At 46.9% G+C, this 25,072-nt stretch overlaps 1 protein-coding gene across 6 annotated transcripts in view; it reads right to left on the bottom strand.

The window, feature by feature from the left end:
• Positions 1 to 1,226: 1,226 nt before the first annotated feature.
• Positions 1,227 to 25,072, bottom strand: part of DGKI (diacylglycerol kinase iota) — a 1,316,934-nt gene continuing 1,293,088 nt past the window's right edge. For all 6 annotated transcript variants that reach the window (XM_069628758.1, XM_069628759.1, XM_069628760.1 and 3 more), the window contains 2 exons: positions 14,959 to 15,058; positions 1,227 to 3,374 (listed from right to left, as the gene is read on the bottom strand). In XM_069628758.1, the coding sequence (XP_069484859.1) occupies positions 3,258 to 3,374; positions 14,959 to 15,058 (217 nt within the window). In that variant the 3' untranslated portion in view covers positions 1,227 to 3,257. The remainder of the gene's footprint in view (positions 3,375 to 14,958; positions 15,059 to 25,072) is intronic.

Below are 25,072 nucleotides of genomic sequence, written 5' to 3'. Positions count from 1 at the left end.
CCAAGAAAGTTGATTTTCAAAAGGAAGCGAAACAAATATAAAACTGTGAGAAAGCACTTCAAGAGGCAGGGGTTCACGATTCAGCAGCAGAAAACAAGAGAAGGGTTTAAAAAAAAAACAGGATTGGCTTGGTGCAAGAAAGGGAGAGTGGGGACAATAAGATCTCCCCCATCAGGGCAAGCACCAACACATGAGAGTTTAATGTCCTCCTTATCCCAGGAGGTGGTTGTCTCTGGCCTGGTCTTTGCAAGCTGGTGTCGCAGCCGGTGGAGGCTGCACGCCCCCACACCAGTGTTGGAACCTGGTCCCCAGAGTGGTGAGATCCACTATATTGCTGGATTGACCTGCTGCGGGCGCAGGAATGAACTTCAAGTGTCTCTTTTCGAATACAAAATCCATGTGTGTCTCTGAACACTGGTCACAAACGTAACAATCACTGAACGGAAAAGGGTAGCTGGTTTTAATCAAAAACACTGTATCACGCCAGCGAGAAATAAAACCTGTCGGATGGGAAAGAGAGAGAGAGAGAACCAAGAATAGTGTGACCCAACTTGCGACAGGTTGAGGTTTGTTGGGTGGTTTAATGGGAGAAAAAAGTAGAGATTATGTATGACACGTGTGACATGGAATGGAATGGAGAGGCATGCAGCAGAAGCAAGCTAGATTTTCCCCACACAAAAAAATAACAGTCCTAGATAGATTCCTCTTACCCCCACCTTACTGGGGAGCCCTGAATGTCAACCTACCAAATTTCCCAAACATCCTGCTCTGTTAAGGGAGGCGAGCAACCAACTGGAATCAGCCATCTACACCTATCATTGCTCAATGATCAGTTCTTTTCACAGTGACCTAGTATGCTCTGTTAAGACACAGGACAGCCAGGAAGACAATGCCAAGCAGATAAGGTCAACATTTGTTCTTTTGTAATAATTGTCCTAATAGGGGACTTCTGGCCATTTACCACTACAGAGGATCATTTTCTGAAGATGGCAGGTCAGAAGATGAAAGAAATGTCATATGTAGCCATTTGGTCTGATCGATGAGGAAACCTGGAGCCCAATGTCTACCACCCTGACTGTCAGCTTGTCACAGACAGTGTGTTTTTGGTAGGTAAGAAACCCTTCACCTGGGCACTGGAATACTGGTAATATTGGTTGTGACTTGACTTAAATTGTCAACAAATAAATGAGGAGTGTTGTCACTTGTTTCTAGTTTATACCAGTGATTTATTACACACTTAAAACTGGAATGTGTTTCGACCCGACATGGGTCTTTTTCAAGGCTTGTGTGTTATACGTGGTAATGTTGTTGTGGGAGCGAGCTCTTGAGTAAGGGCTCTTGTTGAGTAACCTGGCAGGCCTGAGGGGCCTCGGCACAAAGATGAGCAGTCACTGCGATCTTTCGAAAGACACACACGCCTTGAAAAAGACCCATGTTGGGTCAAAACACGTGTCAGCTTTAAGTGTGTAATAAATCACTGTCATACACGAGAAACAAGTGACACAACTCCTCATTTATTGCTTGACAATTTAAGTCAAGTCACAGCCAATTTTACCAGTATTCTAGCATCCAGGTGAAGGGGTTTCTGACCAAAAACCCACTTATAACTCACTGAGATGGAAGAGCACCGTCTCTCAAGAACCTCTCACTGGCAGCAGGCTCCCACTCCCAACCATCATGATCAGCACACTGATCTGTATATTCTAGTTCTCTACCTCCATTTCCAGTTGTCACAGACAGCAACGACTGGGGTGTCCCATTCGTGACTCTCATGAGAACAGGAATGACACATCATCTTTTCTGCTCTGGAACAAAGAAGCTTACTCTTAGCAAGCAGCTCCTCCTTGACAATGTTGATGACAAAGCCAGCCACCTCTTCTGGCACAGAATCCAGCATATACTCAGAGGCAATACTTCTATATCTATCACTTGTGATAGGGCGTAATTGATACAGGCGAGTGTTGGGGCAGTATGAGCCGAACTATTGGCACAGCCCATGAAGAAGGATGCTTTGCAAGAATCCAGGCTCCTTATAACTCATCTCAATTTAGACCATGTTGGCATTTCCCAATTAGATCACTTCTTATTCAGACAAAGCTGAGGGATCAAGGTGAATTTTGAACTTAGGGGATCTTGAGCCCCTTGTGCAACATGGCACATTTCTTTCCAGATTTAATATTGACCGAAATGCATTGTGTCTTGGCCATAAAGTCGATCCAATCTTAGTCATATCACTTGAAGGTTTTGGAAGAGGACTCACAGCAAACACCATGTGTCTTGTTTCAAACAATTCATACTCTAATACTGACCTTTTTTGGTTGCTTATCTGCTCTACCATCAGTCCTGCTATGCATGGAACTGTTATTGAGTAGATATGTGTTTTCTGTCTTACTAGCATGATCCAAGAGAAAAACGTCCACTTAGAAATAAAAAAGAAGATGTAAGAAAGAGACAATGAAAGATAGGATGACAGAGTAAAAAGAAAAGGTAGAAATCAAGGAAAGAAAATCAGATAGAAGGGAAAGGGTGGAAGTATGAAAGGGTGAGATCCTGGAGTTAGGAGATGTGGTGTCTAACCAACATCTGCTTTTGTCAATCCCATTGAAGAAAAAACTAGACCCACCACTTCCTCTGCTCCTTAAGAGCTTTCCCAGGAGGATGTTGGGTTTTGGCAAACTCTAACCTGCTCCCCTCAGGAGCCACGCACTCTCACGTCCCTGTACAACCCAATGGAAGGCAACATCACACAGTTCCCAGCAGCTTCAACAAGGTGCTGGTCTTCAGTGTTCATTGGAGAGGGTCACCCAGAGTGTTGCCCGATATGTAATGCACCAAGTACTGTCTTGTCTGTGGGCTGAAGACGTGATGGAGCTGTTGACAGCAAGTCCTTGTTTTCTTCTCTGTATACACTGTATACACTGTATACACACAAAGTGTGGGGCGTGGGAAGGAAGGTGCGCAACAGACACTGGAGACGTTCATGCTACTTGCTGGAAGGAGTGTAGTAGTCTGAGAGCAGAGGATGACGGCCCACAGACTCTTGTGAGTCTCTTGCTGTTTTCTACTTTCTCGACTGGCTATTGACCGGGCACACGGATCCTTGGCAAGCCTCAGTAGCCCTTAGTATCTGGTGGCGTGGCCCCCCACTGGATATTTTGCATGAGGGCAGCAATACCGGCTTCTTCCCTGTGTAAGATGCCCAGGTGCCTCCGCTGCATACTGGATGTCTTCTAGGGTTCTCCACCCTGGCACTGGCGTCAGACGGCTGTCTCCAGATCCTCGTGGGAGGTGTGCTGGCGGCTCTGTTGACTCTCCAGGTAGGAGGCCAGATCTGCATCCCCAGCTTGCAGTGCTTTGTCGCGCGGCGTCTTGCCCTGAAAGGGACAAAAGGAGGGGTGGGGGTAACAGGAAGAAAAACAGAGAGAATGTGAGGAATGATAAAGCGAAAGCAGGGTAGCTGTGCTGTTTTAGTATATTAATTAAGTATTCAAGAGCTATTGAGAGGGACAGAAAGGCCCTCATGTTGATCTCCGTGGTGAATCTATCTGTAAGCGCGCAATCGCTTAGGCATTAACGTTGTGGGGCTCTTTCCTTGGATTATGTATTATTCTTTTCATTTGGAATACCAATTTCAACAAAAATACTTCACATTTCAACTATTCATGTTCAAAATTAAAATGCACAATCTATGATAGTGATGTGTAATACAAAAAAGAGATTTAAAAAAGCAAGATATGTCATCAATAGAGAACAGATATATGAGCCCCCTATGGACACAGACCGAATTTGAAAACTGTGCCAAAACCATGGCATGCATAACAGCACTAATTCATGAAGTCATTATTGGTGCTTTGCGACCAGGAGATGCACGCTACAACGAAAGGAACAGCAGCTCTCCCACACACACACTGGTGTCTCCCAACAGTCTCCAGCATGGCTTCATCAAAAGGTAGCACATCCATTACCAAAACCATAGTCTACAATTGGGAGGGGGGGAGGGATTATCCAATTACATGGGGTGAGAGGATTTACCACTAAAATAAATTAAGGAGAAGAGAAGTGACCCCATTTTCAGATTCCCCTTTCGTAATCCAAGGATAACCTCAAAACGCATTACAATGGCAGCATTTTCCAGAAGAGTGTGCAATGTGTTAGCAATTACATTCCCAGACCGCCTCAATTTGGAGTATTCCTTGAACATATGCATAATAGTTCTTTCTCTCAATCAATATCTAGGACTTGCAGGAATATGATTCGTGTTTTAGCCCCCTTTCCAGTTGCTTTACGACATTGACATGTATTAGTGTCGATCTTGCCTCTTTCTTAGACGTTAAATCCACGAAGCACATATAAAGAGATTTCTTTGTCTGCTTCGCCACCATCCATAAAAAGGATAGCATGAAACCATTTCCCAGAGTTCCAAGCCTCTTCCGATAACTAGATTGTTTTTTGTCTACTCTGCCAGACTCTTTCATCCACATATTTAGATGTTCTAAAACCATTGAGGAGAATATTTTACTGCAATAGTCTAGCAGAGCAATGGGGCAATAATTGCCTGGTGACAATCTGTGCCCCTTTCTAAAAATGGGGACAATTACAGCCGTTTTCAATGATTCTAGGACTGCTTTTTTCCCACAAAGATATCTCGGAACAACGGAAACAGAAAGTCAGGTCTGCTTTAAAGACATGTTCGGTATCCCTTCCGGGCCTGCAGCCCGAGAGGACTTTGTGGCAATGATTAGGGAAGGAATATCCTCTTTATCAAACCTCAAATCCCAAGAATGCCCACAAGGTGATGCCAAGAACCCTCTATCCACAACAGCTTCTTTGTACAATGATTGAAGTGGACCAACCAGACATTTTCTAAGATAGGGTTCACTTGCTGCGTATCTGATATCCGGGGTCATCATTCATTCATTTCCAAAATAGTTTTGTGTCCCCCTTAAAGCGAGCACTCAACATTTTCTCACCATCAAGTTGATAGCTCCCAGCTTTCTTCCCTCAAGCCAAGAGGTTAAAAGTCAATCTCAAACGTTTGGCAGTTGATGAAGCCTGTTGAACACACTCAACCTTCTTTGTTACATTATGGAGCTGGCTCCTCAATTCTCTTTTTGCTCCTTAAACCTCCACATCAAAATTAGTCTTTCTCTTGTCCTCGCCTGTCAACCCATGTGTTTTCTTCCCCTCTGCCACATAAGGAACCTTAGTCACGATAAAGCCAGCAAACCTTGAGATAGTAAAAAATGCTGCCACCTTATCTGGTACAACAGACTCATGCCAATACCATAGTTCCTCATTACATTTTCAAATAGAACGTGGGTTCCAAGATAAACAATAACCAGAGTTATTAACATAAAGTTAAACTGCAGGCTTAGGAAGCAGCAGCCTAGAATCATGTGGTCGCGTATTATCCTACTAAAACATTGTACACAATCTTGCTAATGAATGGATCACAAAGACTAGTCTATTTTTGAAGACCGTGCTCCCATTTTCCATGTTTTCTCGCATTTTGCACCCTTTCTTGAGAACCCATTTAAACCTTTATAATGCCAGGCCTTCATGAGGTTCATCCCAAAGAGCAAATCCAATGTAACCCTTTGACCACATCTTTCTGTCCAGGTCCCCCCTTCTTCCAGATCACAATCGCAAGAACAATTTAGGTCCCCCACAATGATGACATTTACACCTCCATACTCCCCAAACCACATTGATATTAATCTCTCCACCTCATCAACTACATGTTTAGGCTTTGCACTGTATGATTCCATTAATCACAATGTGCGTTTTATTTCTTAAAGTGAATGTTAAGGAAAACAGTTTTTCATTTGTGCATAGTATATTTGCCACTCAGGGGCTGTACCTGTGTCTTAAAGAAAAGAGTTTATATTTATGAAACAAGCAATATCTCTGTTGTGGTGAATTAAACTCGTATCGTTCTGAGATGGCACCCTGCCGCCCACTGACCTTTTCACCAGAGTCAATATCTCTCCTTCACTATGACACTGTTTTGGAAGTCTGTCTTCTATGTCCACTATGTTGTCAAATCTCCTCATGTTTCCACCTCGAAGCTGTACTTTCACATGAAAAGATACATCCTATCCTTTTGGGTTGACTTTTTAATATGGGCTGCATTCACTTTTTAGCCCCAGACGTAGCAGAATTTAAACACTTGTTGCCACATACATCTAACGCGAAGTGCAGTGCTCCCGATTCATAGCTGAACAGATGGCAGTAAAGCTTCGCTATAGGCAATGGCGGCCACTGCTGCACTGCCAGGGAGCCCTCTTCCCCACTGAGCGCAAAAGAAGCATGGGAGGAGGCACTTCTGGCTTACGAGGACATTTGCATGCAATATAATAGCGAAAGTGAACAGCTGAGTTGGTGCTGTGTGCTCTGGTAGATGTACAAATGAGTAGCATTTGAAGCAGGAAGTCCATGTAGGGGCTGTAGGGGCGTACTACTGATTGAGAACTCGCACAGCAATGAGCACTGCCTGTGTGCTGGCACTAATAGATTATTGTCACTTCATCATGTGAAATCACCAATTAGTGGAATAAAATGGCCGATATAACAGAAGGATTTATCCATTTTTTAAAATGTGAAATGTGTGACAACACATGCTCCTTTATTGGGATCTCAAAGTATAGTGTTGTTTGTATTCTGGAGGGCACCTCAAACAACGTGAATCTCGTGTAAAAGTTCTAAGCGGGGACGGCCCTGTCTCCCTTGGCAGTTTTGGTTTCATCCTTTGTTACTCGTGATTTATTATTTTTCACTATAAATCGTGTGTTCCTTGAGGTTTGCACAGCACAAGTTTCGGAACCGCAACTCCTTGCCGGCATATCATTCCCCGAAAGCCTCAGGATGTACAAATACTGTTTTCACATTGGATACGACCAAACATCTTTTTCAGGTTCATAACAGCAGGAAGAGGAGCCATGTTTCATAAATGCTACGCCAAGGCCATCACTTCGATGTGGTATTGTTTGAAAAAGAGGGACAGAGGCAGCTACTAGAATAGTTGTGCCTTCCATGACATGTGCGTTGAGCGTGTGTTTATTTCTGATATGTGTGGGTAGGTGTATTTGTGATATAGTCCTTGCAGTTTGTGTTTGAGTGGAAGTGATCTCAATTTCAGTGTGTGCCGCACAAACGTGACCATATTCTGAGACATCACAGGGGCCATGTTCATACCCTATAATGGATTGCCAGTCAGGCTTGTGCCTCTAACAGGATGGTGCCATTAGGGCATAGTCGCTCATGTATCCGGCACTGCGTTGAAGGCTTTTATCTGAAGTATTCTGTCTGTGTCTAGAAGTAGACCCTGTCACCAGATGGTGAACTGGTGCAAGTGAATCTAAGTCATGTGACCTATGCCTCATTGCCATCTTGTTTTGCTGCTCTTTTTCCCCCTTCTTAAACATCCTTCCAGCCTCTTTTATTTTGGAGATGGTGATCTGGTGCAAGTGGATCTAGGGCGCATGACCTAAACTCCACCCACCTGTCAATCACTGCTAATCTATTGGTGCCTTCTTGTATTGCCACTTTTTCTCTTCCCAATTCAAGAACCCTTCCAGACTCTTTTATTTCAAATGACCTGCGCCCCACACACCTGTGTAGTCCTGTCCCACCCTTTCATTTCTTAATTGTTAGCTCCAAGAGTGTCTCTCACCCAGTTGTCCAAAGTGAAGGGCAGATGAAGAAAAGGACAATTCCTTTTTAGACCTGTTTGGGCTGGAAGGACCGAGGATCAGAACCCCTGCTCCAAACATTAAGTGAGTTTCCTTGATTGTGTTTCACCTTTCTTTCCCAGCAACCCATTCCCACGATCACCAATCATTGACAACCATGCCGCTCACCAACAACTTTATTATCACTGCATTGCAGCAAACTCACCATAGACCCCATCAACACTCCAGCATCCACCACTACATGAAACCTGATGCTCACCTGGGTGAAATCACCCTCCAACCACATCCAAATAAGATGGGAGGCCTTGTCATCTTTCACATTATAGCCATCCCCCCAACTGGATCTAGCCACCATAGGCTCTTTCATAAATTCTTTCCAGTCACTTCCTGCTCTCCCCAACAGACTCAGCCCACTTTCACGCAATCTACTGACCACCCAAGCTGAACACCATCTTCACCTGAGAGTTCATGGACTTGGTCACCACCACGTCAATTATGCATGTCAACAATTTTTTGAACAGTGACTGCAGCAATCTCGGGAACCAGGCAACCAAATCCATGAAGGAAGATCTTAACTGCCTTCTTGACACTCTGACTCAATGCACAGATAAGGTAATATCCTCGACCTCTTCATTGCCTCCTAGCCCACTATCTGTCACAGTTCTCTAATGCTGCTTAACTGGTCAGATCATCTGGCAATTGCCATTGGCATTAGTCACATCACCCCATTCAAGTACACCCATTGGAAACCCAGCAAACATGCCTTCAGACTATTACAGAACTTCACAGTGAAAGTTCTCATGGAAGACTTCACCAAGATCCACTTCATACGGGCTGGTCTACCTCAGGTCAACCAGGACTTTGACTCTATTCTCCAAGAACTCAACACCACCCCTGCAACCAATATCAACTGCCATGCCTCAGTGAAACAAAACACAATGAGGTCTAAACCTTCTTCACCCTGGTAAACGCAAGAACTCAATCTCAACGAAATAACAAACAGAAAACAAGAAAATACTTGGGAAAAATCCAGCCCTGCTCTGCTCAAGGAACTCTGTGCTACAAGCAGACCACGGATCACAATTGCCAAGGCCAACTACTACCCAAACACAATAGCCAAGGCTAAAAACGAAGGCAGAGCCCTCTTCAAAGAGATCAAGCATTGCACCAACCCTCTACTTGACCCAGCCATAATGCAGTCCATTGAAAAGTCCACTGCCATCATCAACTCTTTCTACATCAACAAGATAAGCATGGTCTACCTGCATATTGACACCAATGCCACAGCTGAGAGCACACCACACATCCCATCTCACAAAACCACCACTACATGAACAACTTTCAAGACACTCACCATGGAAGACCTGACTGCCACGCGAGCATCTCTCAAGACCACATTGTTAGTTGAGGACATCCTCCCTGCGTCTGAACTCAATGCCCTTCTGACTGAAGCACTCTGCCCTTACCTGGCAATCATCAACAACTCCCTCACTCATGGCAACTTTGCTTCAACCATCAAGACCGGTAACATCATTGACAAAGAAATAGCCATGCAACCTAACCAACACATCAACACCAACAAATTCTTTCAGTCCTACAAATCTGGATTCAGACCCAGATATAACACAGAAATGACAACCATCAAGGTGATTGCTCATTCCCTTAACATCCTCGATGATGGCCATCCTTGCTCCTGGTTTTCCTTGACCCCTCATCAGTGATACAGTAGACCACCAGACTCTTACCATCAATCTACATTGCCACTTAGGGATCAGTGACACTGTTCTCAGCTGGCAAAAATCCTACCTTGATAACAGCCACCAATCCATCGAAATTGATTCTTCCAGATAACCAACTCTACCCATTATTTGAGGAGTCCTTCATGGACTCACCCTTCTTCTTCCCTTGATTTTCAACCTTTACATAGATCCACTCTGAATCCTCTTGGCTCCACACAACATCCACATCCACCCATACGCAGATGACACACTGATATGCCTCATGATATCCTTCATCGAAGACATCCACAGGCTCAAGGACTACCTCACATTGATGTGCTTATCTGAAACTCGAACACTCCAAGACCAAAATGCTACTGCTGACCAACAACACTGAACACCCTGACATCCAGACCAGGTTCTCTGCTCTGAACCTCCAGGGCTTCACACTCCAGCTGAACACCTCTACCAAGTCCTCTGGGTTCTACATCGACAGACACCTCTCTTCAAGGAACACGTAGCAAGGAAGACACAACGGGCTTGGTACCAATTTTCCCACTTATGGAACATCAAGCTCTTCATCCCAGCAAACAACCTCAAATCTGTTTGCCAAATCTTGCTAGTCTTTTGCCTAGAGGGTGGCAATGGCCTTCTTGAAGGCCTTCGAATGACCACTTTAGCACCCCTGGAATGTGTTGTACATGCTGCAGTATGACTCATTAAAGGTCCAGACAAATTCGACCACCTCACTCAAATCCTCATCAAACTGCAAAGGCTCCCACTGTAAGCATGTATTACCTTCAAATTCTGCGATATCCCTTAACAGACAGAGTCCCTCAAGACCCCAAGCTACCATGCTGAGGCTCTCTGCATCTCTGGAGATCGCTGATCCACCAGAAGCATGGACATGTGCAGACATGAACTCACCAGTGCAGGAAGGAAATAACCAGAAGACAATAGCCTCCTTTTCAAGGAAATGTCCTCCCTAATAACTTGGTCCACACACTACCCACCTAACCTGAGACGGACAATCTGCTCCCTCCTGTTTTCTCCCCTAGTTTATAGTTGATCCCTTGCTGCCAAATGACCCACTCACCCTGCCCTGTCTCTGCTGTTAGCGCTCTCTCACTTGTATCTCTACTTCCCTCACTGTGTACTGCACCCTATGACTTGTAAGGCTCTCCGTTGCTTGCCAAAGCTAGGTCTGTGCTCAAGAAATGTCCTAATAATAGAATATTAATAATCCTTGTCTGAGTCTGAAAGCTAGGAGATGGCCTTTTCGAAAGGCAACTTCTTGAGTTCTGGTTATCATGCAAACATTGTATAGAAATGCTTCAAGTGAGGCCTCAAAAACGGGAGTACTGGTTACCAGGAGACCTCAACTGGTGCACTGTGTGCAGTCAGAGTCCCCATCTCAATTAATGGGTCCAATTCTTGCAACCCCATCTACAAATTAGAAGGCCTCGCCTAGTATATCGTCTGCACTTCCGAATGCCCCATCTGGAGTATTGTGGACCATTCTTGAGTTCTCATCTGAGGTATTGCGCCCAGTACTGGCTCAATTATATGCAATAAAAAGTGTGTCCGAAGTTCTACCTGGGGGTCACTGGGCAGTGGGGTGTTCCGTTCCTTTCTGAAATGTGGGATAGATGGGGCCAGTCAAACGTGAACCACTCACACACCTTTCTGAGCTCTTTCCTCCGTGCATAGACAGTGTTCTTCCTTTCTCAGTGGCGTGTAGGAGGTAGGCCCTTGTGTGTGTGTATTTATTACTGCTCCCTCCATTGATTGGGAAGCAGGCCTTCGGTAAATCCACATGAATACGGGCACCTGCTTATCAAACAGAAATTAGTCACCACTGGCAAAGCCAATAGCTTTGGCATTTCAGTGGTTTATTGTATTACCGGGTGTTTACGGCTCAAACATTTACTGCGTTTATAGATGTCAAATGCAATGAACCACCACAAAAATACCACAACTACTGGCTTGGCGACTGCTTGTTTCTCCCAGCTACTGCTTCACGGAAGCCGAAAGAAGGCAGGTCCTGTCGCTATGCGGCCAGGATTGTCTAACAAGTGGGGCCTGAAGCTAATGCAGTTGGGCCCACCCCAGTGACATTAACACCTGTGAAAGTCCACAGAGCACTGCTGAGGGGCCATTTACAGGCTCAGGCCCTTCCCACTCTACGCCTCTGTGAGGAAGAGGCCAGGAGGGGGGGCAGGGATAGGTGGAGGGGTGGAGGCAGAGCATTCATAAACCTTCCCTTTTCAGAGTACCCATTCCAGGCGACATGGTAGAAGCTGACGCAGACAAATGGCATGCCAATCTGCTGCTATTGCCAAGGAATCTATTGTGTATGATTACATATGCATGGCGCTCCTAAATCTGTTTTCGACCGACGGTGGGGGAAGATGGCGGGGCAAGGGAAGCAGCTGACAGGTTGCTTGGAACACAGGCTTGGATTGGTAGATTCAGCCCGCCATCAGAGCAGCCTGATTGGTTGCCCCCCCTTCCCCAGGTGCTAATAGTAGATAATGCGCAAATGTCTGTCTGTTTTCCTCTCCTGGCGTATTTCCCACTTTTTGTCCCGCTCCATCTGGTATAACCTAACGAGAATGGCATGGATTGAAAAAACCCAGCAGAGAGCTTTTCTGCACCTAGTTGTATGATCCATGCCATTGTAACCACTACCAAAAGAAGGCTGTACATGTTGAGATGAAGGTATAACTTTCTTTTTTGAGCCACTTGATAAACTGAATGACGTTTGGTCTCCAAGCAGAAAGACTTGGAAACATAGATCTTTGAGTCCAGGCGAGAGAGCACTCATGCAAAGGAGACCATGATGCCATAAATTGAAAGACGTGCATGAGGGGTGTTTATCAACAATATATGTTGCCAAAAGCAGACCTAGTGATTTTGGACTGACAATTTCTTTAGGGAAATATGACTGTCAACGATGCCGCAAAGGGTTCTGCCTGAATTGACAGAGCAGAATGTAGTAGTCAGGCTGACCTAATTACTAGTAGTAGAATAATATCCCAGTTACCACGTGTCCATGCATAACACTAATTACGGATCCCTTGGCAGAGCTGGGCACTCTGCCGCACTCAAGATGGCACTCAACCAGCAGAGCACACAGCTCGACTTCACTGGGTGTTGTGGGACACGTGTCTATGGGTAATAAGACATAGAAATGGGACTTGCCTCCTCCCTAGAAAATAATGGGAAATGCTGTTATAGCGCAGCCGGAAGTAGGGGATCCTCACCTAGAACAAGACCTGACCAGAACTGGTGCTATTCTTCAGAGGGTCCAGTAGGGGGTCATCACTGGGTTGCCTGATCAATTCGCAGGTGTTTGAGGTATGAGGCAATTCACGACCCTATAGAGCATTGGGGCCAAGTGACTAAATGGCCAAGTGTCTAACAAGGTTGTCCAACTCCAGGACGCGAGGGTGGGTTTTCATGATGTCCCTCATTAATATTCATGAGGAAACATGTGCATACATTTAAAATCATTGTATGCAAATTTATCTCATGAATATTAATGTGGTGTATCCTGAAAATCCGGCATGGATCCGGTCCTCGAGGCCTGGAGTTGGACAAAGCTGTGAAGCTGAGAGCGGTGACTATCTGTAATTCCTCTGTGCTCCGGTTAAACATCTACTCAGGAATACTGCCAAACAAACAGTAGGAACAAAAAAAACCTGCCTTTCCTGTAAAATGAACATATAGCATTAACCTACGAGCTCCCTTAAATTACAAATGTATTTGCAATTTAGGGTTCCGTTGTGAGCCCTATCGGTATAACACACGTGAAGATGAAGACTGCACCATGATGCCCTTCTCCAACTACGCTGACCTGGGATGCCTGTGCCCATTGCAAAGATCACCCTTCAATTCTGACAGTGGAAAGTACTGCTGGGCTCCTTTGCTCTGTGCGGGATCCAAGGTGGGTGTCGGAGATGAAATGGGAACCTAAGGGTTAATAACAGAGTCTCTGCCTCAGGCCTTAATGGTTGCTTTTGGGAATCTACTGCAGTTCAGAGGGGGCGCAAGGGTGCTGGGAAGAGAAGGCAAATGCACTGTGCAACGTCTTCTAGTACAGATGGCCATATCCTTAACACTCAAAGCATTACAGCTCACTCTCCAAGGAATGATGGACCTTGTCTAATTAGACAAACAGCAACCATGTTCTCTGAAAAGAGTTTAGGCACAGCATGCATTCACCTTCTCTGTTGATGACTAAGAATGGATATTGTGGAGTGGACCTTGGACACATCTAGCTGGGCATTGTCCAACCTATACGAACTGAGCAGAGTCCATGACTTGCCGCTTACAAGCACACATTCACACCCGCACACAGAGATACCTACACAAACCTCAACATATGTGTTTCCTAATGGATTTGAGATCAATGTAAGCACTTACTAGGCCCAAACATGTGATGTCTTGTAGCAAAACCAACTATCTCAAGCTTGTCTCTGGGGTAAAATCATGTTATTAGACTTGGGCAGACTCGGAGTTGAATAATTCAACCTTATAAAGGGATGGACATAGTTTATATGTGTCAAACAGGGTGGGGATGGATCCAGATCAATCCTCCTTTTCGTGAGGCAGAGAATTCTGTCATCTTACTGTGGTGAGCAAGTCTTAGTGTCCCTTGGTTGCCTAGGAACCCTCCTGAAACCCCCTTATAAAAGCCACACGGTCCTGTATGATATCAAATGTTGACTGGGAGTCTTCCTCTCCTGCACCTCGGTTACAAAATGGTAAAAGATGGGGCAGAAATAAAATGACCATGAATAATTTAGTAATAACTCATTACTTGTGTATCCAAAAATGAATTTAGAGTGAGGAGTTGGGCGCTCACTGAACAGCTGCTTTATAACGGTCAGATGATTAGGAGCATACGTTTATTCGCATCAGAATCAAAGGGTTTTTAGGATCAAATAAACATCACCACACTCACACAAACACTTAACACTTACTATATTATAACCCTGCGGTCTGCAGCCTTGGTTCTCTGGATGTTTTGGACTGCAACTCTCATGATCCCTCACCATGAACCATGGTGGTCAAGGTGCTTGGGGGTTTGTAGTCCAAAATATCGGGTGATCCAAAGCAGTGGAAATCTCCATGTGGCATCGTATTCTTTGCTGACTGTGGCAGTATGTCCTGCCCCATCTTGATCTTGCTATGCCCTGCCACCAGACCCTTCACTGCACTACAGTTCTGGTTGAATACCTAGCTCCTTAATATCCACTACCACTGAGGCAGTGTGGCCCAATGCAATACCAAGTTCACAGGCATATCTTTAGATATCTTGACATTACTTTATGCATCTCTACAGTACAACCTCATCTGCCACTGACCAACCAAGCTAACCATGTTGCCAACGTTCTGATAAAGGCCTTGACCAAACAAGGGACTGTGCTGCCTAATCAGGCAAGCCACGTCATCGGCATGGTTATGATTTCTACATCATAGTGGGAAGCTGCTAAAAGCCAGTGGTTCTATGACTGTCTCAATGAAAACTGCAGATATGTTACCTTCAAGTCCTTCTTCGTTACTGATGCTCCGGAGTCTACTAGAAGCTGGCAAACCCGTCTATGCCGATGGAATGCTGCCTTGTGCAATGCCGTCTCTCCCCTAAATCAATGAAAGTAATAGAAAGGTGAAAGACAGGATGTAACAACATTCATGGCTATGAGCAGAGACTGGACAGGATTGTGTGTGCGTTTGCGCGTGTGCGCGCATGCGCGCTCGCGTGCTCCCATGTGCGTAACAAGGTGTATATACGCAAATGCAATATTCCAGGTGCAGCATCAACAACGTATGCTTCAGCAGTTCTGAAGTCACCCAGGCGATTATGAAAATGTCCCTTTCTCTTCACTCTTCCTTTTTTCCCACACTCGACCTGCTCAGATAAGGTATTGCCCTCTTTATGAAGCAGGTAACAACAGATGGATTTGGATAAGAAAGAGTGCTGATCCAAGGGCAGGGGGGACTGCTGGTTAACAACAGCAGCATGGGCAGGAAACATGTCCCTCTTGTTCAGTACCAATGCCCCCAAAAGCAGAAGAACATATTGTTGGCCACGTGACAAGAGGGCTTAAACCATCGCATAATTTAGTTCATGAAACTGTGCTGTCTGTCCCGTAGACCTCTGGACAATGTGTCAAGAATGGAGCTGAACAAGGCACATGAGGCTTGGGCAGGCCTGGGTCAATCAGCTGACTCAAGCTCAAATTGAGTTTGGAGCCATTTGCTTGCTCAAACATGGACCAAGCCTCAACTGCTCGAAAGGAAAAGGAAACTAGTCAGGTAGCCTGGATGCAAACCTTTGTCCTGCAGGGCAAACCGTGGCACCTACAGCCAGAATTAAACTAACTGAGTTATCTTGCTGACAGAGTTTTCTAGTGATTACACTACCAAATGCATGGCAGCAGCTCTGCCTGAGGAAGCAAGCCATGCACATATTTGGATGCCTGTATAAAGCTTGGCCTTTACTTTTGGCTGGCTGCAAAGGTTAATATGTGAATGTTTAATGCACATGCCAGTGCCCTGATAATGTGGTTTGGCAACATGGGGAAGCAGGACGCCATTAGTACATTTTTTATTGTTGGGTGTGAGGAGGCACTGAATATGGTTGTTGTGCTTTGAGGTTTGGGAAGGAGGACCCTAGGTATAGGGTTTGTGTTGTTGGGGGGCTGGGGAGAGCACAAGACAACAGGTATGGGTTTTGTGTTGCGGGAGGGTGGACAGGTGACATCAGGAATGAGATCTGTGTTGTGGCGGTGGGGAGGCACAACGCCACATATGGGTTTGGGTTGTGGGTGTGGGAGAGGAGACAGGATTGCAGGTATCGTTTTGTGGTGTTGGTGTGGAGTGACAGGGCACTAGGTATGTGTTTTGTGTTGTGGAGTTGGGGAGGAAAGCAACAAGGTGAGGGTGTTGTGTTCTAAGGTGGGAGAGCAAGACAGCAGTTATGGGTTTGTTTGTTGCGAGGGTGGGGAAGCAGGACACCAGGTATGTTTTTTTTATGTTGTGGGGACGGGAAGCTGTATACCAGTTCATATCTTCTTTATTATTTTATTTATTTATTTCCCAAACTCTTCTCAACCTTTGTCAAATTATGGAATTTGAAAACTGAATGGTAATGTTAATGAACCTTTTGATTGATTTATTTCATTATTGTTTATTACTGTTTTTGACATAGAATTAAAAAAAAAATGTTTTTTTAAATAATTTATTATGTGAATTGACTGTATATAGCAAAGCCTTGATAACGACCAGAAGGTCGAAACACGTGTTGGCAACAGTGAAACTGTCAAGCAATTAATAAATTACGCAATCATGAACACATTTTGGATACGATAGTTTAATTTTGTGCTTTAGAATTATTGAAGGGAGGAGCGTGAAACCGTGAAAGTGTACATGTAGCTGCAGTTTGATAAGTTACTTCACCATGCGGCTAGTAGTTCTGACCATTGTTACTGAATAAATATTCTTTAAAAAGCACAATTTGCATCACATTTTATCAAACAACTCCCCCTTGGGTACTACTCAAACGGTCTGTCAGAAAAGAAATGAATCGCCATTTGCAGCTGTGGTCCACTTTTCCATTGGGCCCTGAGACAATTGTATGCCCCAGTCTGAGCCTGCGGGGCTCAGTGACCGGCAAAGGAGAGATCCATAATGTGTCTTTCCAAAGCCTGAAAAGATCGGCAAATTTAGAGCCAGCACGCATAACACTTCATGCCAGTCCACTGAAGACTCGGGTCTACTGCAGCTGCTGAACCCTTTGCCCAGACGCACACTGTGATGCCACGAGCGGCACTAGCAGATTCAGGCAGCTGTGCAGTTTAGAAACCCATGCCACCTTCCACCTCCATACACGCTGTTGTGAATACCTCTGCACTCAGAAGGACTGACATGGTTAGCAAAGCCTTCTTCACCCATCGCTATAAAAGCCAGTGCCACTGTGTCCCGGGCTGATGTTCTCCCTCTCACACTCTCCTCATAATCCTGCAATGGCAAAGCCAGTTCTGCGCGAAAGCCACGCCAAAAAATAAATTCATTTGATAGCACCTTCTGTTGTTATATAGTGTTGCGTCCACAGTTATCTCCACCTTGAAGAAGCACTGTGACCATTACCAAACCCCATGATGCGCCTGTTAGCAGCATAACCCTAGTATCCAATGAGATGCTTGCTTCTTGCAGCAGCTCCCTCCTGCAGTCTTCCTCGTGGACAAATGGCTGGTCCTTATCCAGCCATACCTGCACATTTCAGGGTCGCCTGCAGGCCAGTTGGCTCACTGAGTTAAGCACATACTGCTCCGATCTGTGCTCACATGTTCAAGTCCCACACGGAAGACCTCTGTTTCTCATCTTTCTGGGGTTCAACAGTTTTACAGACATAGCCAGGCACCACTGCCCCATCTACAGCAAATAGACCTGATTTTTCGAAGAATTGCCACCAAACTCCATTACCGTTACTGCCACACTGTCCGGCGTATTTACTGTCAGATTGCACGTGGTGGTAAACAGTGTCAATCCCCTTTTCTGGAGTCCCTAGGATGCCAAGGGGATTGTGGGGGATTTACTGTGAAGAGTAATTCCGCCGTGGTAAATTTGTGGATTTTTGGAGGTTAATGCTGGAAGCAAACCTTCCACTACATCTTCAATTTTAGAATTCACAGGTGCAGTATAATTGGCAGTAATCCCATTACTGCCACCAAAAATGGTGGTTACTGAATTTCCACCAATAATTTAATTACTGTCAAACTCATAATGAGACTGCTTGCATCCCTGTGCTGCTCATCCTGTCCTATATACCCAGTGGGGATCTGGGCAAATACATTTACAATTCCTCCTCCTTTGCCTAGAGCCATGGACTGCATTTACCATGTAATACAAAATTAAAATGTGAGTCCCTCCCGCGCCATGTCCCTCTTGCAACCACCTGAACCACTCCTCCAATTTCTGTTTTCAAGATGGTTTTTATTTTTATAAATGATCTAACCTATGTTTTCAAATGTTTAACTTTTGAACTTTTCGTTTTCACATTTTGAACCAGATACTCTAAGGTCTACAACCATGAGTGGGAGGAATGTATTCATCGGGGGGGGGGGCGGTCAGGGGGAACGGTTGCCACACCATCCGGGGAAAGGTATTTTGACAGGCAGTTCACGACGAATTGAAATCAATAAGTATGTGTGACCATCACAGAATCCCCCTGAATAGGGGCTGCCATTAACCAGTCTGAAACAAAGGGCTACATTTAGACCATTCACGCTGTCATGCTGGGATGACCATGGGGGCTGGGTGCCGCCACCTGTTGAGTGATGCAGTACCCAGGACAGTGTGGGGAAGAGCCCCTGGTCCACCTGGCCATTCCTTAGAAGCAGGGTGGGATGTGTCACAAGCTGCCATCACTGAACACTATCCCCTTAAGGAACTGGTGATCATGTAACTCCAATATTGGACCCATGGGTATCTTCTGAGCTGCTTTTTATGGGAAAAGGAATACAAATGATGGCTTACCCTGTTCAGGGTTGCAAAGGCTCCATACGGGAAACACACTGGCCCTCATTACGACCCTGGCGGAAATCAACTGACATGACCGCCATAGCGTAAATAGCGTTTCCGCCACTGCACGATGGAGGAAAGTGCGGCTAATTCTGACCCATCGGGCACGAGCATTACGCCATGGCGGAAGTGCAAAGTCCGCGATGGCGGAAATGACCCCAAAACGCCCCTTACCGCCGTCGTACGTCGCCCTAGGTGCAATTCCGCCACCCATATTAGCGGTCACCGTAATGAGCGGTCAGCGCAAAATACGGTGACCGTAAATATACGGAAACGGAAGTAAAAACATGGGGCCGGAACGGGAAACAGCACGTCGTACACCTATAAAATCAGAATCCCAACACAACCATTAAAAATCCGACCCTGAGAGACATCCCAACCCGTTAGCCACCCCAGTTAAAAAAATAAATATGGGAAAAGTTGCTAAAAAAGCGTGCGACCGCAAGCGGCAGGTCCACTTCTCCCACGAGGAACTCACCGTGCTCACAGAGACCCTCCAGGAGAACGCTGCCGTCGTCTTCTCGATGCAAATGACCAGGACGGCACTTGCGAACAAGAAGGCCATATGGGCGCTGGTGGCACAGCGGGTAAGTGCGGTGGGGACCGCACCCCGCAACCCACAGCAATGCAGAAAGCGATGGGACGACCTACGGATACGCGTCCGGAGCATACTCTCTGCCAACCGGAACATTGCCACAGCTACCGGGGGAGGATCGGAATCACCCATCAAGTTGACCCCCTGGGAAGAAATCTGTGCCTCCACCATTGGAATGGAGAGCATAGAGGGAGTCGGAGGGATGGAGAAAGGAGTGCAGACATCAGAAGAATCAGGTAGGTGGCCCAAATAAAACTATGCCAAATCCACAATTACCAACCATGGGAAGTACCATGTGTCCCCATAGTGCACTAGAAACACATGTCCAGGAGAACGACCACATACATTGCCATGACAGCGCCCCTTAAAAGTCAGATTAAATAAATAAATATTTAAAAATCCAAAAAACACACTCTACATGTGCAGCATGCACACCCTAACTGCAGACTGCAAAACAACTGCATCCCCAATGCACACAAAAATGAGACCACCTCCAAGGCCCTGACCCAAATCACCCCCAGGTACCACCCCAATGCATGTGATACAATTGCCATTACAATTACCACAGACCCATGAATAACGCTCACCCTCCTTTACTCCACCACAGGGTCAGATTCCAACGACGAGCTTCAGGACACCCCTACCAGCACACCTGCAAAGAGGGCCAAGACCAACGGCCAAAGACCCTCCACCTCATCTGCACGGAGCAAGACACGGCAGCAGCACAAATCGAGTGGCAGCACACTGGAGGGGACATCAACAGGCACCCCAGCAGCCAGCATGTCCACAACAGCAGCACCACAGGTCCCCCCAATGGATGCCACAGAAGGCACTGCTTCTGGTGGCAGCAGCACCAAAGGTGACACTGCTTTCATGCCAGCATGCTCCGACACAGAAAACGGTGCTGTAGATGTAGGATCCATCCATGACCTGTCCCAATCCCCCTGTATGTTTCATCCCATACACCATGAGGACACCACGTAGGGGCACCCACAAGACGACGACTGGCCAACCCCCACAAGGCCTGTTGCAAGGCAACATGAGGCGTCCAGCCCCTCTGTGACACCACAGCAAATGGGCATGGCCCAGCAGAGGCAACAGTCCCTCGAACAGATGATAGTGCAACAGCAGCAAATGGCCACGCTCCTCAAGGAGCATGCTGATGAATGTGGGGGTTCTAAGGCAGCCATTGAAACATCTACTGAGACACTTAGGGCAGAAATGGAGCGTAGTACAGAGACACTAAGGGCACAAATGGAGAGAAGCACCGAGAGCCTGAGGGGACAAATGGAGAGAAGCACCGAGAGCCTGAGGGGGGAACTGCATGCGACGTCCAAAGACGTATGTGGTGAACTTGCCGCTGTGCGCCGTGTGCTCACTGAGCTCTCACAAACCCTTAGGGACATGCATGGACGTGAGCAGGCAGAGACATCATCCGTTGCAAGTTCCGTCCAGGGCAGCCCCCAACGTAGATCTGGGTGGAACCGGCGCTCTACAGGTAGGGGTGCCCCTGATACCCGGAGAGGGGGCTTGCAATAGCGTCTGCCCACTGACGATGAGCGTCTTCGGACACTGGTGTTCGGGGGGGAGGTGGGAGGGTGTAGGGGGTGTGTTGGGCTTCATTGAGTGGCGGGTCGATTGGGTGTGTAATGTCATTTCACAAATGCAATACAACTCTTCACAATCATCGAATGAGATGTGTGGACATTGATCATTGTGTACGAGGCCTATCTTTGCGTACAGTCCACATTGTGCATGTTCCAGACACACACAGTGCCACAAGTCCCATGTCCATGTAACAGCCACCAGGCGTGAGTGCTAGAAGCATGCATCTATGAGATGCTGACGTAATTCACGGGCCTCCTGTGCCTCGCGGACCCCTTGAGGTGCTGCCACATCCCCACCCTCATCATGACCATCTTCAGGTGCTAGCAGTTCTGCGTCGGGGGGCATGGCCACATTCCTACGTACGCACATGTTGTGTAGCATTACACATGCCATGACCATCTTTGCCACCTTCTCATGGCGGTACAGGAGTGCCCCGCCAGACCTGCTGAGGCAGCGGAAACGAGCCTTCAGTAGGCCGAATGCCTGTTCTATGACCACACGGGTACGTGAGTGGGCATGGTTGTAGTCCTCCTCATGCTGGTCCTGTGGGTTCCGGATTGGTGTGAGGAGCCATCTCTTCAGTGGATACCCGCAATCACCTGTATGTGGACAAGAAAGGATGTTTGTGGAATGTCATTGCTACGTACGCACCCCCCCCCCTTCCTGCCAGGTCATTCACGCATCACCTACTCCACATACTCATGCATTAAATGAGACTCACCGAGTAGCCAGGATCGGCGCCCTGCGTGTCGCTCCATGTAGCGTGGTATTCTAGAGTTCCGCAAGACCATAGAATCATGTGTTGATCCTGGAAATCGGGCAGTACAATGTGTAAAGATCCTGTTGGAGTCACACACCATTTGTACATTGATAGAATGATATTGTTTCTGGTTGCGGTACTGGGCCTCCATGGCATGTGGGACAACCAATTCCACATGGGTGCAGTCGATGGCACCAATGCAACCCGGTATGCCGCCAAGTGCATGGAATCCCACTTTTGTGTTTGTAAGCTCCTGCTCCGAGCGTGGTAAAGTGATGTAGTCGTCTGAGTGCTTCAGGAGGGCATCAAGCACTTGGAATAGTGTCCGTGAGAATAGGGGCTGAGAAATGCCATGCAACTGTCCGACTGTGTGCTGGTAGGTGCCTGTGGCCAGGAAGTGGAGTACAGACACCACCTTCAGTAGGGGTGGGATGGCGGTTGGGCTATCTATCATGCTGACAAGGTCAGCGTGTGTCATGTCGACAATGGCGGTTATGGTGTCCCGGTCCAAACGGTAGAGGGTGTGGATCTGCTCAGCTGTGAGGTTGAACGGATTAGCTCGGAGGCGTGGGATTGCGGGCTGCCTGCGTGGTGGTAGTGACTGTGCTGGTGGGGCTTGCTGGCCATGCCTTGCCCTCCTCCTCCTCCTCCTGCGTCTCCTCTGTGCGGCCGGTTGTTGCAGTCGTTGGCGTTCGTCTTCTTCTTGAAGTTGGAGTACTTGCAGTGCAATCAGGTCCCCCAGGCCCAACATCGCTAGTCCTGCCGGTAGCATTCTGGAGTGGGTGTGGTTGTGGGAGGGGTTTGGGTATGCAATTTATGTGTTTTCAGGCTGTATAGCCTTCACCTGTGGTGATTCATTCCACCTGTGTCAGCTGCAATGCCTTTCGTGCGAGCACGTCCCGCACACGACGCTGCAATTCGACGCATGGCATCTTGCATTTGCATTCATGTTCTTAATCCCGAAGGCTGTGGAATATTGGTTTATATGTTGATTCTGCTATGGTCCCATTGTTGCACATACGATATTTGCATTCGCGAGCAGACTTGTGAAGGGTCAGTGGAATGTAGTGCTCGATCAACGGTGGACCCTCATGCTGCACTGTACCGAGGTTCACCGACGGCGGGGAGTCCCATCAGTGATTGAGGGCAGTTACCATTTTCACACACAGCCGCACTGCATAGATGTATTTGTGAATACAAGCGTTCACAGATGCCTTTTCAACGTGATGTTGCAAATTAGGAATTCGAAGGACAGCGCTTTCGGTTTTCAACTAGCGGCGTGGAGACGCCCACAGGTCTGACTGGAAATGTAACGTTCTATTGTTGAATGTCCTTGGGACAGGGCCCATGACGGGAATGCAATGATTGATATGATTTGAATGGGATGCGCTATAGCGTAGTGGACGATAAGGCAGGACGTTCCCAAATACATGTGACTTCACTACACAAGGAATCCGGGCAGGAGCACAGTGGATTTTGAAGGCTGCATTACTCACAGACTCAATGGAAATTTCGAATGTTATGTGAGTGAATATTCAGGCGTTTTCATTACGGGATGAGGGAATGATGAATGGATGCATGGGAAGATGTTTTAATTGGGAGTCGGCCATGTACATGGCTATTTGGAATGTATCCCCTTCCCCTGCGCTATGTGATGCAAGGCTGCCATAGTGGGACCATCGTCTGTCTGCCCTTGTTGAACCCTCCCTGTCTCGACGCGCCTTCAATCACTTGTGTCTATGCACGTTGATGATCCCATCTGATGGATCCTGTTCTGACAGGCGCATGCACACAGACACTCGTTTGAAATAGTGTATTCACCTCGATTTGTGTCGTAATGATTCGCAAGTGAATTTTGGGTGCAATTGATCCTTATGAGTGGGCTAGCATGCATATGGTTGTAGGTTTGGTGTGTTGTATGTAGTGAGTAATACATATGGAGTTCGGATGCCCATAATATCTTTTTTTTCATTTGGGTGACAGGTATCTCCTCCCCTTCTGCCGCTGCCATCTGTACGCCACTCCTGCAGATGGCTTCTACAGTCGACACCTGCAGCTTCGAGTTAATCAGTGGAGCACCATTACGATCTTATGGGACGATCGCCAATGGCCCACATGCCCTTACGCAGTACTAGTGGCTAGGTGCAGCATACCTAGCTTCCAGCTGGACTAGTGCCTACTTCATGGGACGGGCCTGCGGTCCTAGGCGCTTCCATGTTGCCTTTTTGGACGTGGATGTAGCCCCTGTGTGCCATGGAGGTACAGGGCGTCACACATGGGGAAGCTGGTCATTTATTGCGGATGCAGCCCACAGTAATGCTGATCATTTGTGAGTTTATGCTCAAATGGCTGTATGGGCTTGGTGATTTTGATGTGCATTAAATTTATATTCAGATATTAACCGTGTAGCGTTTTTCTTTGCTAGTAATGTGGCATATTCCGATTTGTGGCGCGATGTATTGTGAGGTGTTCTGCATTGGGTTCCGCCTTCTGGGTACAGTTTTGTGGTACGTGCTTATGCTGATGGTTGGTTTGACTACTGCCATGCGTACAGGGCTGGTGCAGTCTCCCTCAGGTTACTGCTTTGACTGTTGGTTTACACTGGTGGCAAGCGATGGTGGACTGTTGTTGTTTTGTGTCATGGAATTTTCAGTTCATTTTGATGTACTTGCACCTTCAGATGCCTGTGCTGCATCAGTACGGCAATGGTGTGTTGCCAATTGGGGATGGCCACTCACAGGGCACTTGGGGCCCCTGCATGCATTTGTTCGTTGGCATGCATGGGTGACTTGTACATTTCACTGGTTGCATGGTGTGACTGCATTGCGCCTACGAGGAGTTGTGCAATGTGGCCAGGGAGTGGAGTACAGGCACTCAGTAGGGCCATTACGGTTGGTTCGCGATGCCGTAGTTCTCGCCATGGCGGAATGGTACTTTCCGCCATGCTTGATGGCGTTAGGTGAATGTCCGCTGGGGTCAGCATTCGCGTACCGTTGCGCCATGGCGGATATTGCGGTTTTGCATGGCGCGCGTGCGCGTACTTGGTGCAGTTAGCGTTGGCGTTCATTACGGTGTCGCTAATCGCATCGTACTTTACGGTGACGGGTCA

This window comes from Ambystoma mexicanum, chromosome 12, assembly GCF_040938575.1.
Source record: "Ambystoma mexicanum isolate Mex_15411 chromosome 12, UKY_AmexF1_1, whole genome shotgun sequence".
Taxonomy (NCBI): Eukaryota; Metazoa; Chordata; class Amphibia; order Caudata; family Ambystomatidae; genus Ambystoma; species Ambystoma mexicanum.
The sequence above is the reverse complement of the archived record's forward strand: the minus strand, read 5'-3'. Positions and strand labels throughout refer to the sequence as shown.